The 15,238-nt window shown below is 40.6% G+C and overlaps 1 protein-coding gene across 1 annotated transcript in view; it reads right to left on the reverse strand.

Annotated features, from left to right (window-relative positions):
- Positions 1-339: 339 nt before the first annotated feature.
- LOC126262838 (trifunctional enzyme subunit alpha, mitochondrial) overlaps positions 340-15,238 on the reverse strand; it is a 145,512-nt gene continuing 130,613 nt past the window's right edge. Inside the window, exons 11-12 of the mRNA XM_049959695.1 lie at positions 10,208-10,410; positions 340-846 (exon numbers count right to left, since the gene is read on the reverse strand). Of these exons, the coding sequence (XP_049815652.1) occupies positions 646-846; positions 10,208-10,410 (404 nt within the window). The 3' untranslated portion in view covers positions 340-645. The remainder of the gene's footprint in view (positions 847-10,207; positions 10,411-15,238) is intronic.

Below are 15,238 nucleotides of genomic sequence, written 5' to 3' on the forward strand. Positions count from 1 at the left end.
AATTATTTTTCTAAATACTGCATCAGTTTTCTTAATGTGCATCTCAATTTATTTCGTAAGCCTTAAGGTTATCATTGATGAGACCTATGGAACATAATGAATTAATATATGAATGAATGTGTTTTACACTGTACAACAGCCGATCTCTATGATTGGTTGCCTTTCCTAATGCCATTATCAATTATCAGTTCAATACCACAATTGTTTAACTCTTTGGCATTGTGCATCGTATGGTTTGAGATACTGAAATATTTCTCCTCCTCTCTTCAGGAAATACAAAGGTACTAAGAGCTTTCACAGCAGTAAATTGACTAGAACTTCTGCTAGTTAACAGCAACATTAACAGCAATATAAAAATATATTTCAAAACTCATACATCATACATCATAAACAAAACAAATATTGATGCAGGTATAAAAAGCAGTCAGTTTCAGTGACAAGAACAGCCAAATGACATGTGCCTTACTGTTACACATTTTTCATTAATATTTACATAGTCAGAATACTTTCAAAAGTGTCAGTGCATTTCCTTTTCTTCCTAAATCTATTCAAAAAATGCCTTTCAATCTAACATAAGACCATCAACACATTTCAATTCATACAGTTTTAATATAAAAAGACACATTCTGGTCCTCTATGACAATTTTAAGAGTAGAACTTCTTCGTACTGTCATTAGCATGGGACACCAATAGCTCACAGGGCTTAAATGGCTCCCCATAGTGGGCTTGAAATTGTTCCATTTTCTGTACAAGATTCTTTGCTCCATAATGGTCAACCCATCTGAATGGTCCACCACTAAATGGAGGGAAACCTAGTCCAAACACTGCTCCAATGTCACCTTCCAACTGAAATATAAAAGGTTTCTTTAGTACACACCAGAGACATACAATATCTTCTGTCAATTTAATCTATTTCTAAGTAAACTTATACACTTTCAGGCTTCTGTAAATATAAAATTTACTTAGGAAATTAAGACTTGAATTAATGACACACAAATTGACAAAAATGAGAACATCTTGGGTGTGAGAGCTACATGTTTGTCCGAGGTGGGGATGACCTTTTCAGTTTCCCCAAATTCTGCTTCTCCACTGTGATTCTATTCCTGACACATACTTATTCTGAGGCCAATGTCCAATATATTACAAAAGATAAAAATTGTCATTTGGGGGACAAGTAAGATAGCCATCACCTCCACATCTTCTAACATGCTGACTCCTCTTGCATTCTTAACCTAGTCTTGAAACAGCAGTAATTTGATGCACCCAGGTCAGCGTGCAGAGATATATCGGAAATGAGTCACACCCAACTGACGCATCAGGTACTACACCCATGCTGCAACATTACTGATGGATGAACAAATAATACCTGACAAAAATGACAACCATATCAAAGAACCTCAACAACAAACACTACCACGCAGTAGTGTAATAGCTACAGCTCCATTGCTGAGCAAGTGTATTTTTAATTTTTTACTTTTTTTAAATTACAATGAATATTACAGCAATATGTGTTGTTTTGTGGATCTGTAACTTTTTAAAGCAGAGTCAGTTTTGATTATTTCAATATTTATGTATATCCAAGTTCACACAAATTTTTCAGTTTCAGTACACAGTACGAAACAAGGATCTTTTCTCGCAAAATTAGGATAATACTGATATGTGGTGAAACAACGCTCTGGCGGGTGGTTTCCAGGTTTAAATCACCTCGGGGTATGACCATGCAGTGCATTTGACCTGCGGTCGTCGCACGGTGGCACTGGCAGCAGTCCACATACGCAGAGGTGTGTTGGTGCATGTCAGTGTACGGTGCAGCGAGTAAGTGTGCAGACGTTTTCAGACGTGCTAATGGTGACTTGTGTTGAAAATGGCTCAAAGAACACATATTGATGACCTTATGAGAGGTAGAATACTAGGGCGACTAGAGGCTGATCAAACACAGCAGGTCGCAGCACGAGCCCTTCGTGTGCCACAAAGTGTGATCTCAAGATTATGGCAACGATTCCAGCAGACAGGAAACTTGTCCAGGTGCTACAGTATGGGACATTGACAGTGTACAACACTGCAAGAAGACCGATATCTCACCATCAGTGCCCGCAGATGGGCCACGAAGTACTGCCGGTAGCCTTGCTCGGGACCTTACTGCAGCCACTGGAACAGTTGTGTCCAGACACACAGTCTACAGACGGCTGAACAGACATGGTTATTTCGCCTGGAGATCTGCAAGGTGCATTCCACTGACCCCTGGTCACAGGAGAGCCTGTAAAGCCTGGTATCAAGAACACAGTACATAATCATTGGAACAGTTCACGGACGAGTCCAGGTATAGTCTGAGCAGTGATTCTCGCCGGGTTTTCACCTAGTGTAAACCAGGAACCAATTACCAACCCCTTAATGTCCTTGAAAGGGACCCATATGGAGGTCATGGTTTGATGGTGTGGGATGGGATTATGATTGGTGCACGTACACCCCTGCATGTCTTTGACAGAAGAACTGTAACAGGTCAGGTGTATCGGGACATCATTTCGCACCAGTATGTCTGCCTTTTCAGGGGTGCAGGGGGTCCCACCTTCCTCCTAATAGATGACAACGCATGGCCCCACTGAGCTGCCATCGTTGAGGAATACCTTGAAACAGAAGATATCAGGTGAATGGAGTGGCCTGCCTGTTCTCCAGACCTAAACCCCACCGAGCACGTCTGGGATGCTCTCGGTCAACATATCACTGCACGTCTTCAAACACCTACAACACTTCAGAAGCTCCGACAGGCACTGGTGCAAGAATGGGAGACTATAACCCAGCAGCTGCTCTACCACCTGAACCAGAGTATGCCAACCTGTTGTGCGGCCTGTGTACAGGTGCAAGGACGATCATTTCCCATACTGATGTTGGGATACATTCGCAGGAAACAGTGGCGTTTTGTAGCACTTGTGTTTCGGGACGGTTTTCTCAACTTATCACCAATACTGTGGACTTGCAGATCTGTGTTGTGTGTGTTCCCTACGTGCCTATGCTATTAGCAGCAGTTTTGTGTAGTGCCACATTGTGTGGAACCTCATTCTGCAATTATCCTTAATTTATGATCACGAGTATACATGACAGTGCAGGTGGTGCATTGTCTAGCAGTTTTTTTGAGTGAGCTGATTTATTGTGTGGAGGAAGGAAGGTGGAAGGTCAAGGGAAGGAAAAAGTTTGACAAGTCTGATGGAAGAAAATGATAACTAGTATAACTTTCTTTTTTTGAATGATTTTCTGTTGTCCTACAATGAAGAACTGTCCCTGTACCTGCTAACTCAGTGTAAGAGCTGTCACTTAAAGCAGTCGTAATAAATCTATGAAATTCTCTACCATGATTTGCCAATTACAGCACAACACACACGTCATTTCTTGACAACTGTCCCTTTAATTTACAAACTTACACTATATATGTTCTATCTGGTTGTACTAGTTCATTGAGGGAAGAGCATCGCCACCTCAGGGTTGTACAGATTTATGTGGCATTTAACTTTCTCCCACACATTTACTTTCAAAGCAGCCAATCTTCACTCACTGTGAAATTTCTTCCTTTCTTCTGTCTAAAACAGAAGTTCTCTCACTTCTTGAACATGTGGCACGACCCTTAGATAAATCACCATTTGACACCCACTGCTTGGTCTTACCAGGCATTGAAGTCTTCCACTACAAGCATTCACAACATTCATGCACGTTTTCCAATTGCTCTACCCACATTCCACCAGGTCATTGCCTTGGTCTTTACTAATGTTTTTGGATCCAACAAAGAAGTTTCTTGGTGAATCTCCCATTCAACTGTCTGCCCACATCTCAGCTACCTCAATTTCAGAAACAACCATAATAATGTCTTTCATTCCAGTCTTTTTACTGATCCATTTGTTTGTTTTAATCTCTATTTGTACTTCCAAATGTGCAATTCACTAAACAATCATCAATTTTTTAATGTTTTTAACTATCAAATTCCATGTCTTACAGTTAGAAGACATAACTGGTGATACTGACTGCAAACTTTTATTTTCAGACACATCCGAAGTGTAGTTTGGAAAAATCCTATTTAGTGCACCAAATGCACTCCAGGCCATTTCTACATTCATTTATTTCTCCTTTGTCCAACTACTCATTGCGTTCAACTTCTTTTTCTGTTTTCACTCTTTAAAGATCTGAAAACTACTCTAGAACTGTTGAGCACAGTTTTGGTGACAAGGAGTTTGAAATTTTATGGCATTAGTGATCAGTTGTGTAACATTTAACTTCATGTTCCATATTTTTATCTATCTTATTTCTATCAATATTCAGCAGAAGCAGCCAGTTTAGGTTTTACTCATCCATAAAGTGTCTGGATGTGCATGTGACTACAGGTTAACGTTCACACAGCTAGCGTTTTCTGGCAGGTATATCGGCCACCAGGTGCAAGTCTTTTTAGCTGACACCACTTCATTGACTTGCATGTTGATGGGGACAAAATGTTGATGAAGACAACACAACATCCAATTCCCAAGCAGAGATAATCTATGACTCGGCTGGGAATTGAACCCGAGCCACCCGAATTGCATTCTGCCACACTGACCACTCGGCTGTGGAAGTGGGCATATAACTACATACTGGATATTTACAGATTACTAAATAACCTAAGTTGAACTGAGTAAGACCTCACCTTTTCCATCACACACACTGATAGGGAAAACACCCTATAATCTAACAACAAAAGTAAACCATCTATGTCTTCCACATTATATAGGCTACTAGTTTTAGTTTAAATTTATCAGCTGGGGTTAGAAGTTGGGCATAGCACTCCAAGGAGCCATGAGCAGGTCATCTATAGGTACGGAGAGGATTGCATAATTATAAGTCACAAAAATAAATTATAAACTTAACACTAGTTAACTGCAGTAGTGTTCCAGGTAAGATTTCAGAATTACTCCCACTCATTACCAGTAATAATGCACATGTAAAACTTGGATCAGATAGTTGGCTGAAAACAGAAATAAATACCAGTGAAATATCAAATTATAAACGAACAAATACCACAACAGACAAGACACCAATAATGGTTGTACATTTATTGCCATAAAAAAACCTGTAATGCTTATTAAGTTAAATACAAAGCAGAAATTCAGATAATCTGGTAGAAGATAACTCAATGGAAACTCATTGATTTTTCCATCTTCCTTCAGAGTGGAAATGAAAATACTAATACCGGGAAGTTTCTTGGAAGGATAGAAATTGCAAAAAATGGCTTAGCCACATCCGCGATAATATTTGCTTTGCTTATCTGCACTTCAAGCAAGTAGCACGAAGTCCTACCTAACAGTCACACTCTGCAAACTACCGAGAGACGCTTGGCAGAGGGTACATCCCATTGTACCAGTTATTAGGGGTTTTTTCCTGTTCCATTCACACATGGATTCCTGTTCCATTCACATATGGAGCACGGGAAGAATGACTGACTGAATGCTTGCGAATGCGTGCGTGCAGTAATCGTTCTACTTTTATTTTCACAATCCCTAAGTGAGTGATATGTAAAGGACTGCAGTATATTCCTAGAGTCACCATTAAAGCCAATACTTGAAACTTTGTTAATAGGCTGTCTCAGGATAGTTTACATCTATCTTCAAGTGTCCTCCACTTCACTTCCTTCAGCACCTCTGCCACATTCTCCCACAGATTAAACAAACCTTCGGCTATTCATGCTGCCCTTCTCTGTATATGTTCAATATGCCATGTTAGTCCTATTTGGTACGGGTCCCACACACTTCCGCAATATTCTAGGATGGGTTGCATGAGTAATTTACAGGCAATCTCCTTTGTAGACTGATTGCACTTACCCTGTATTCTATCAATTAACCGAAGTCTACCACCCACTTCACCCATGAATGAGCCTCTGTGATCATTCCATTTAATATCCCAACAGTGTGTTACACCCATGTATTTGTAAGAGTTGGCCAATTCCAACAATGGCTCATTGAAATTTTAGTCATAGGATATTGTGTTTTTTTCATTTGGTGAAGTGCACAATTTTACATTTCTGAACGTTGAAGCAAGTTGCCAATCTTGAAATCTTTGAAATCCTATCAAGGTCTGAAAATCAAGGTCTGACTTAATATTTATGCAGCTTCTTTCAAATAGTACTTCATTATAGAAAACTGCATTATCTGCAAAATTCCTCATGTTACTACTAATCTGGTCTGCCAGATCATTAATATACAACATTATCTTATGATGACTGTCCATCCAAGATGACATGCTGCGTCCTCCCTACCAAACGTCCTCAATCCAGTAACAAATTTCAATTGATACCCCATATGATCGAACTTTTGACGATAAGCACAGGAAATAAAGGAATTCTGCAGCTACCTGGCTGCCTTGATTCAAAGCTTTCAGTATGTCATGTGAGGAAAAAGCAAGTTGGGTTTACATGATCAAAGTTTTCAGAATTAATGCTGGTTGGCAATGAAGTGGTCATTCTGCTCATGATACATCATTATGTTTGATCTCAGAATATGTTCTAAGATTCTACAACAAATTGATGTCAAGGATATTGGACAATAGTTTTGTGGATCACTCCTATTACCCTTCTTGTAGACCAGTATGACGTGTGCTTTTTTCCAAGAACTGCGCAGTTTTTTGTTCAAGGGATCTACAATAGATTATAGAGGGAAGAGCAGCTAACTCAGCCGCAAATTCAGTATAGAATCTCACAGGGATTCCACTGAGGCCTGGAGCTCTGTTAAATTTAAACAATTTCAGCTGTTTCTCAACATCCCTGACACTAATACTTATATTTCATTCATCTTTTCAGTGGTAAGAGAATTAAATTGGGGCAAATCTCCTGGGCTTTCCTTTGCACAGGAACATTTGAAAATAGAGTTAAGCATTCTCCCTTCTAATAACATTCCATATTGATTTGATTTTATTGCCAGAGTTGTTAATTTCTTCTCTAACATACATATTTCTTGATTTCCTTACAACTTTTCTCAGTATGTTACCACAATTTTTCTAGTGTAAAACTACTTCTGGATCTTTACTAGTTCTTGCTGTCTCATACAGTTATTTGGAAAAGGTGGTTGTAGCAGGATGGGTGGCAGCCTGAGATGGTAAAGCCCATTGCTTGGGATACCATGTGCTAGACAGGATTTTACAAAGAAGATGTGTAACTGGAGTTTTGGAAGGACAAAGCAGAGAACTGACAGAGGTAGAATGAGCAGGTTTCATGGCTGGATGGTTGAGAGACAAATGGAGTAACTGAAAATTTGGTAAAAAAAAGAGTTCACAATAAGAAGGTGAAGATTTACAGTTGAGGTGTTATAACAAAAATAAAAGGTAGCTGCTATAAAGAGGGCTGTGTAGGAAGTTCAGAAAATGTTGTATAGAAGTAGAAAGTAGCGGGCGCGCTTGTAAGTAAGTTTGACAGCAAACTGATGTGTGTGACAGTAAGAAATACAAGCGACCGTAAACACACACACGCAGTCTGCAAACAGTTAAGTTGGTTTGCATGAGCCAGTAGAGAACAATATGTTAAAAACTGCACTGGAATTAAATGTTCAAAAATGGGATGTTGCTGTGAGAAGAGGGAGTTGTAGCACACCAGTATTTAGTGTGGTGCACCTCTACAGAAGCAGGTGTTCAAATTTTGCAACAGAGGGTTGCCACTGTGTGTTTTGAAGGCACATACATAAGTCAGCTGTGCATTCTCAGGAGCTCAGTTCATCAGCACACCTTATGATGGCAACATGTCTGATAGCCGAAATATTGTACCCATTGGGCACTATGAACTAGCAGTAAACCTGAGGACTGCTTGATCAAATGTGAAGTCAACTGTGTAATTGTTTTATTGAGCAACAAAATGAAGGGAAGTTACATCAGTTTGTAGCAAGCTGACATATTTGTGGGCTCTCTCACAGCCATCAACCCTCTATAGATCATTTAATAACATCACATGGTATAATTAGTGGAATGGCATAGCAGGTCCACAGTTTCAAGAAAATACAACAAGGCAACCAGTGATTAATTCAACTACAATCTATAATCAGAATTTTTTTTTTTATTTTATTTCACTTTGACACACTACATTTCTGAATGGCTTCCTGCTCAACTAGTCTTTGTATCTTATGTATTTTACTCTGCATCTCACAAATCTATAACCAATTACAATACAAAAATGGTTTTGTTTCTGTGTTATTTGATGAAATGCACCAGGTTTTATTTTTAGTTTCATTTGGTCCTTGCCAAGAATGTTTTATTTTTAACACTGTAGCAAAAAATACGATTGATACTTACCATGCAGGATACACATTAAGATGCAGACAGGCACAATTAAAAGACATTTACATAAAGCTAACGACCACAGCCATCATCAGCAAAAGAGAAACACACACTATTCATACACACAAGCAAGCATGCCTCATGCACACATGACTGCCAACTCCAGCATCTCGGGTCAGAATGCCGACATTTCAGCCCAAGATGCTGGAGTTTCCAGTCACGCGTGCAAGAGGTGTGCTTGCTTGTGTGTATGAATGGTGTTTTTTTCTCTTTTGCTGATGAAGGCTGTGGACGAAAGCTTTATGTAAGTGTCTTAATTGTGCTTGTCTGCAACTTAACATGTCTTCGTTATGGTAAGTAGCAATTTATCTTTTCCTACATTGTTGATATTCTTACCTGGAGTTTCCATTGTTCTATATTCCTTTTACTTTCTTTAGAAAGACTGTGTCAAGCACAAAACTTGTTATCTGAAAATTCTACTTATTTCTGGTATCATAACAAACGTTTTGTACTGAAAAATTTTTCTTTAGTTTTTGTCCTACTTTACCATTAAAAGTGCTTAGCGTAGTCTTATAGTGTGATTTGCTGTTAATCATTAGCTTCCGTAACTTTTCACATAGGTCTGTTTTCAGAATGTTAGTGTTTTGTTGTACAGATTTTATAGTTCACATGGAATATCTTTTATTTATTTTTGAAACAAGCCCTGCTGCTCTATCCAAGGTTTCCAGAACATCTAGCATTTATCGTAATTTACTTTTTCACAAATGAAGTTTATCCCAAAATTTCTTAACTGTCCTGTTACTCTGTAACACAATACATGATCAATTTTAATTCTTTTTTTTTTCTTTCCCCACTCCAATACTGATAATCTTACTATAAGCCACTTGATCTTACATAACTCCTCTTCCAACTCTATTAACTTACCTTCATATATTCTTCCAGTAGTTAATTATCCCTATAATAAGTGTGAGCAATTGGTCTCCCAAGGCGTGTGTTATTATCTATTCAGACAAACTTAATGTAGTAAGGTACGGGAGCCTTTCAAAATCAGATTGTCATAGTCCCATCCATAAAACATCAAGTCGAGATGGTTTATTGATGAACTCATCATTCTTTATGCTGTGTAAGTTTGTGAGAAACCTACCCACATTTGTTCCCATTCAAGTGATGCATTAACATTTTAAGTACTATCAGCTGCATGGCATGAAATGTCTGGATTGGACATTCGTATCTAACCCAATTGGTTACCTTAATCATCAAATGCAAGCAATTAAAGCTCCTCCCTCCTCAGCCTAGTTCTTAGTTGACACCTTTTACTATGCTAAATCCATCTAACAAATAAAAAGAAAGTATTTAAAAATGCAGCAAATCATCTTTTCATGGCTATCTGTTGAAGCAATGTTCACTTCTGAATGACAAATTGTAAGTCTGTTTTCACTGTCAATCAAGATTCATATTGCAATTGTCCTTTGCAGTCTAGTACATGCTTCCTTGCACAGTTTAAGTGGACCCAAGTCTCATTCAGATCCCTAATCAACCAACTGCAATTCCCTTTCCTGACTATTCCCATTTTTCTCAGAAATCTACACCTAGCTGCTACAATATCTGCTATTTCCATGTGAACATCTTTCACTGTTGTATCCTTTGTAACTGAATACAATACTTAAAGTTCTGCCTTTCAAATTTTATCCTCTTGTGAAGCCAGTTGTAATGTTCAAGGTATCTGTCACCTCTTAGTGTGTGGGCATACTCTCCATGCACATAGAATTCTGAAACAGTATAGTGAACAATGTTCTCCTAGAAAAGGTCCCAGTCACTTGACAGGCTTTCTTCCATTCACATGAGAATTAACAGTGTATAGCTTTTTGAACAACGGTTCTACTTATTAGAAAATTACAGAGGGTGGGTATTTAATAGAAATTAAATAGAAACTCACAGGATTGGCTAAGATGTTTTCTTGCAAACAGAGAACTGCTTCATTCACAAATCTTGACACCATTCGCAACTGCTGGTCTTCAGTTTCTGTGGAACCTTTGGGTTCAAGTTTGTATCTTTGAATAATGTTTTTCGCTTCTTCATTCATATCCCTATCCTTTCGCCCTGGTTCATAAATGTAGCATCCTTTCCCAGACTTGCGGCCTGCAAATGATGGAAGCACATTTCCTCAAAACCTTTAAAAAATGTACTACAAACTTTTATATTTTGCATTTGTCGTTAGTGCTTAACAGTAATTAATGTAAAAGAATATCACAAAATGAAATGTTAATGAACAAAATATTATTCAGGAGGAAAATATAACTTAATTACAGTAAGTACACTTGTTAACATCCACAAAGTTAGATGGTGTAAACTATTCTTCCTATAAAATCTCAAGCTATAAATTAGGAAAGGAAAAATAGAACTAACACACACTTTTGCAATAGACTTGGGGCATGCTATAGGAAAAGTGCAAAATCTGAAACAACTACAAAAATTAAGAGCCTCCAGAAAAAGATTCTTGCCATAACTTCGTAAAATAACTAGATCGCCAGCTAATGTGGTATGAATAGCAAATGAGAGAAAGTTACTAGAGTAATTCAGACATATATATTACTCTAAGGATTGTAACAAAGTCTTATGAACCAGAAATTCTGAAGTTTATGAAAAAATTCAATTCATGCCTTCAGCCTTACAATTTTAGAAGGGGAAAGTAAGCTGAAGGCATGAACTGAAGTTTGTGTTACCTATACTGCTACAGTGGTGTAATGGCTAGCACATCTGCCTAGTCGAGTTCCTCTCAGTCATAGTACAAAATTTAATTCATTTCTTCAGCTTCTGTCAGCATAGATACACAATATTATTACTGGAAGCTTGTTCCTTTTTAAAACTCTATTTTTTATTACTTTTTGTTACCCTCATGAAGGAGGCCTTTCCACAGCCTCTTTCAGACAGTCCAACAGAACTGTATGTGTTGCAGGTCTGCTGTTATTTCAGATAGAAATTCTGCTGCCTGAGTCAGTCCCATAACTCACCATACTGCAAATATAGATTGTGTTAAGGAATTTACAAAAATCCTGAGAAATTAATAATCCTTATTCATGTCCCAAAAATAAGTTACTGATAATACTATAAATGATCTTTTCGTCAAAGTGGTTGGTTGGTCGGTTGTCTTAAAGGAGGGGGGAAAGGGACCAAACTGCGAGGACACCAGTCCTTGGTCCTGGTAAAATAATTACAAAAGGGAAAGAAGAAAAGAAAGGAGAAGTACAGTACAAGAACAGGAGAATGGAAGAACCAGAAGAATGAAAGAAGGACAACCAACACTACTATGGACAAAACAAGAAAAAAACCACAGAGAGAAGCAAGAAACAGGTAGAAGGAATAAAAACAAGAGAGCAGATGACGGTGGATGGCTGACCTCGAGAATAAAAAGGAAAAGCCAGCCACTCAGTGACACATTAAAATGTTCAGCCTAAAAGCATTAGAGTGGAGAACACAAAGGGACAAAGGACATGGGCGAAAACTTATACAGGGTGTTACAAAAAGGTACGCCCAAACTTTCAGGAAACATTGCTCACACACAAAGAAAGAAAATATTTTATGTGGACATGTGTCCGGAAACGCTTACTTTCCATGTTAGAGCTCATTTTATTACTTCTCTTCAAATCATATTAATCATGGAATGGAAACACACAGCAACAGAACGCACCAGCGTGACTTCAAACACTTTGTTACAGGAAATGTTCAAAATGTCCTCCGTTAGCGAGGATACATGCATCCACCCTCCATCGCATGGAATACCTGATGCGCTGATGCAGCCCTGGAGAATGGCATATTGTATCACAGCCGTCCACAATACGAGCACGAAGAGTCTCTACATTTGGTACCGGGGTTGCGTAGACAAGGGCTTTCAAATGCCCCCATAAAAGAAAGTCAAGAGGGTTGAGGTGAGGAGAGTGTGGAGGCCATGGAATTGGTCCGCCTCTACCAATCCATCGGTCACCGAATCTGTTGTTGAGAAGCGTACGAACACTTCGACTGAAATGTGCAGGAACTCCATCGTGCATGAACCACATGTTGTGTCGTACTTGTAAAGGCACATGTTCTAGCAGCACAGGTAGAGTATCCCGTATGAAATCATGGCGGTGAATCGAGGAAGTATGGTACATACCGACGAAACTAAAATGAGCTCTTAACACGGAAATTAAGCGATTCCGGACACATGTCCACATAACATCTTTTCTTTATTTGTGTATGACGAATGTTTCCTGAAAGTTTGGTCATACCTTTTTGTAACACCCTGTATAGAATGATAAAACCCACCATCACGTATAAAACGTAAAACTAAAAAGCCGATGAGGCGTTGTCAGCTAAAATTAATGGCAAAGAGTCCATCACAGGGCAGCCAAAGGAGGACAGCTCACCAAGATATGGGGCACTGTCAGCCGGGCGCCGCACCAACACTGAGGTGGGTCATCATGGCGCAGGAGGTAGCCGTGTGTCGCCCAAGCATGCCCAATGCGGAGCTGACAGAACCACAGAGTCCCTGCGAGAGGCCTGTGTGGAGGTCTTCCACATGTTCACAGTCTACTTAATGGCATGCAGTCTGTTGTGTTTACTGAGGTTATGCCATTCCTCCTCCCAAAGCCGAAAAACCTTGAGGCGTAGTACTGAACAAGTCAGTTGCTGTGTAGCCGATCTGCATAAGCAGTTTCCGCATAGCCTGTTGGCAAGTTCGTTGCCTGGGATTTTGATGTGACCTGGGGTCCACACAAACACCTCTGAACGACAGGACCGTTCCAGGGCATAGGTAACTCCTGGATGGTCACTACCAAAGGATGATGACGGAAGCACTGGTCGAAAGCTTGTAGGCTACTCAAGGAGTCAGTACACAGAACAAACAACTCTCCAGGGCATGAACGGATGTGCTCAAGAGCACGAAATATAGCCACCAGCTTGTCAGTGAAAAAACTGCAGCCATTGGGCAAGTAATGCTTTTCAGTATGTCCTCCATGGACATATGCGAAGCCAACATGATCATCAGCCATCGAGCCGTCGGTGTAAAACCACTTCATGACCTCAGTACATGTCAGGAATCGAGAGGAAGTGGCAGCGGAGAGCCGCGGGGTTAACTGAGTCCTTAGGGCCATGTGAAAGGTCCAAGCAAAGCCATGGTCTAGATAAGGACCATGGAGGTGTACGAGAATGGACCTCTAGTACAGGTGATAAAGACAAGGACTCCAGTTTGGCAAGAAGCGATCAGACACAAACTGTAATTGGAACCACTGACTTGGGCCACCGATGGCGGAGATGAACTGCTGTGGGTGGTAAAAGGAGACAGTAATTTGGATGTGCAGGAGAACTACAAACGTATGCAGTATAACTGGCCAGCAGTGTGCACACCTAACCTGCAATGGAGGGACTCTGGGCTCCAATGGGAAGCTCGTCACTGGACTCACCCTAAAAGCTCCTGCCACTAGGCAAACACCACAGTGGTGCACTGGGTCGAGTAAATGTAATGCCACCGAACCACAAACTAGGCTCCCATAGTCCAGGTGGGACTGAACAAGGGCTCTATAGAGCTGCAGCAGTGTAGAGTGATCTGCATCCCGGTTGGTGTTGCTCAGGCAGTGGAAGGCACTGAGGTGCTGCCAGCACTTCCACTTAAGCTGACAAAGCTGAGGAACCCAAGTCGACTGGGTGTTGCAAACCAGTCCAAAGAATCGATACGTCTCCACTACAGTGAGTGGATCGTCAGTAAGGTCAAGTTCTGGTTCCAGATGAACGGTATGATGCCGACAGAAGTGCAGAACACACAACTTTGCACCCGGAAAATGGAAACCGTGGGCTAGAGCCCATGTCTGCGCCTTGTGGATGGCGCTTTGTAGGTGCCGTTCAGCAACACAAGTACTAGTGGAGCAGTACGAAATACAGAAGTCATCAGCATACAGAGAAGGTGAGATGGATGGCCCTACAGCTGCTCAGCTGATGCTAGACCATTAATAGCCACTAAAAATAGAGAGACACTCAATACAGAGTGCTGCGAGAACCCATTCTCCTGGATATGGTGGGAGCTATGGGAGGCACCAACTTGGACACGGGAAGTACGAAGCAACAGGAAATTTTGGATAAAAATCAGGAGCAGACCTTGGAGATCCTACTTGTATAATGTGGCAAGGATATGATGTCCCCAGGTTGTGTCATACACTTTTTGTAAATCAAAAAAGATGGCAACCATGTGTTTGCATCTGGAAAAAGCTGTTCGGATGGCAGACTCGAGGGACACAAGAGTATCAGTGGTAGAGCAACACTGGCAGAAGCTGCCCTGACATGGAGCTAGTAGGCCACGCGACTCCAGGACCCAACCCAACTGCCGACACACCATACATTCCAGCAGCTTACAAAGAAAGTTGGTGAGGCTGATGGGCCAATAGCTATCCACATCAAGCGGGTTTTTACCAGGTTTGAGCACCGAAATGATGGTGCTCTCCCTGCATTGCGATGGAAAGATGCCATCGCACCAGATCTGGTTGGAGGTGACAAGGAGAAGCCACTTTTAGTCAGATGAGAGATGTTTAATCAAGTGACTGTGGATCCAATCTGGCCTAGGAGCAGTGTCAGGATGATGTGCAAGGGCACTGAGGAGCTCCCACTCTGTAAATGGGGCGTTATTGGATTCACTGTGGCGAGGAATGAGAGGACTTCCCTTCCAGCCGCTGTTTGAGAGTGTGAAAGGCTGGTGGGTAATTCTCCAATGTAGACGCTCAAGCATAGTGCTCAGCAATCGTGATAGCATCGGTAGATAACATACCATTTATGTTAACACCTGTTGGGGTATGGTACCCAAAAACACGTTTGATCTTCGCCCAGATATAGGAAGGTGAAGTATGGCACCCAATGGTCAAGACGTATCTCTACCAACACTCCTGCTTCCGTTGTTTGGTAAGTTGGCAAATGTGGGCACAGAGCTGTTTAAAGGCTATGAGGT

This window comes from Schistocerca nitens, chromosome 6 (assembly GCF_023898315.1).
Source record: "Schistocerca nitens isolate TAMUIC-IGC-003100 chromosome 6, iqSchNite1.1, whole genome shotgun sequence".
NCBI lineage: Eukaryota > Metazoa > Arthropoda > Insecta > Orthoptera > Acrididae > Schistocerca > Schistocerca nitens.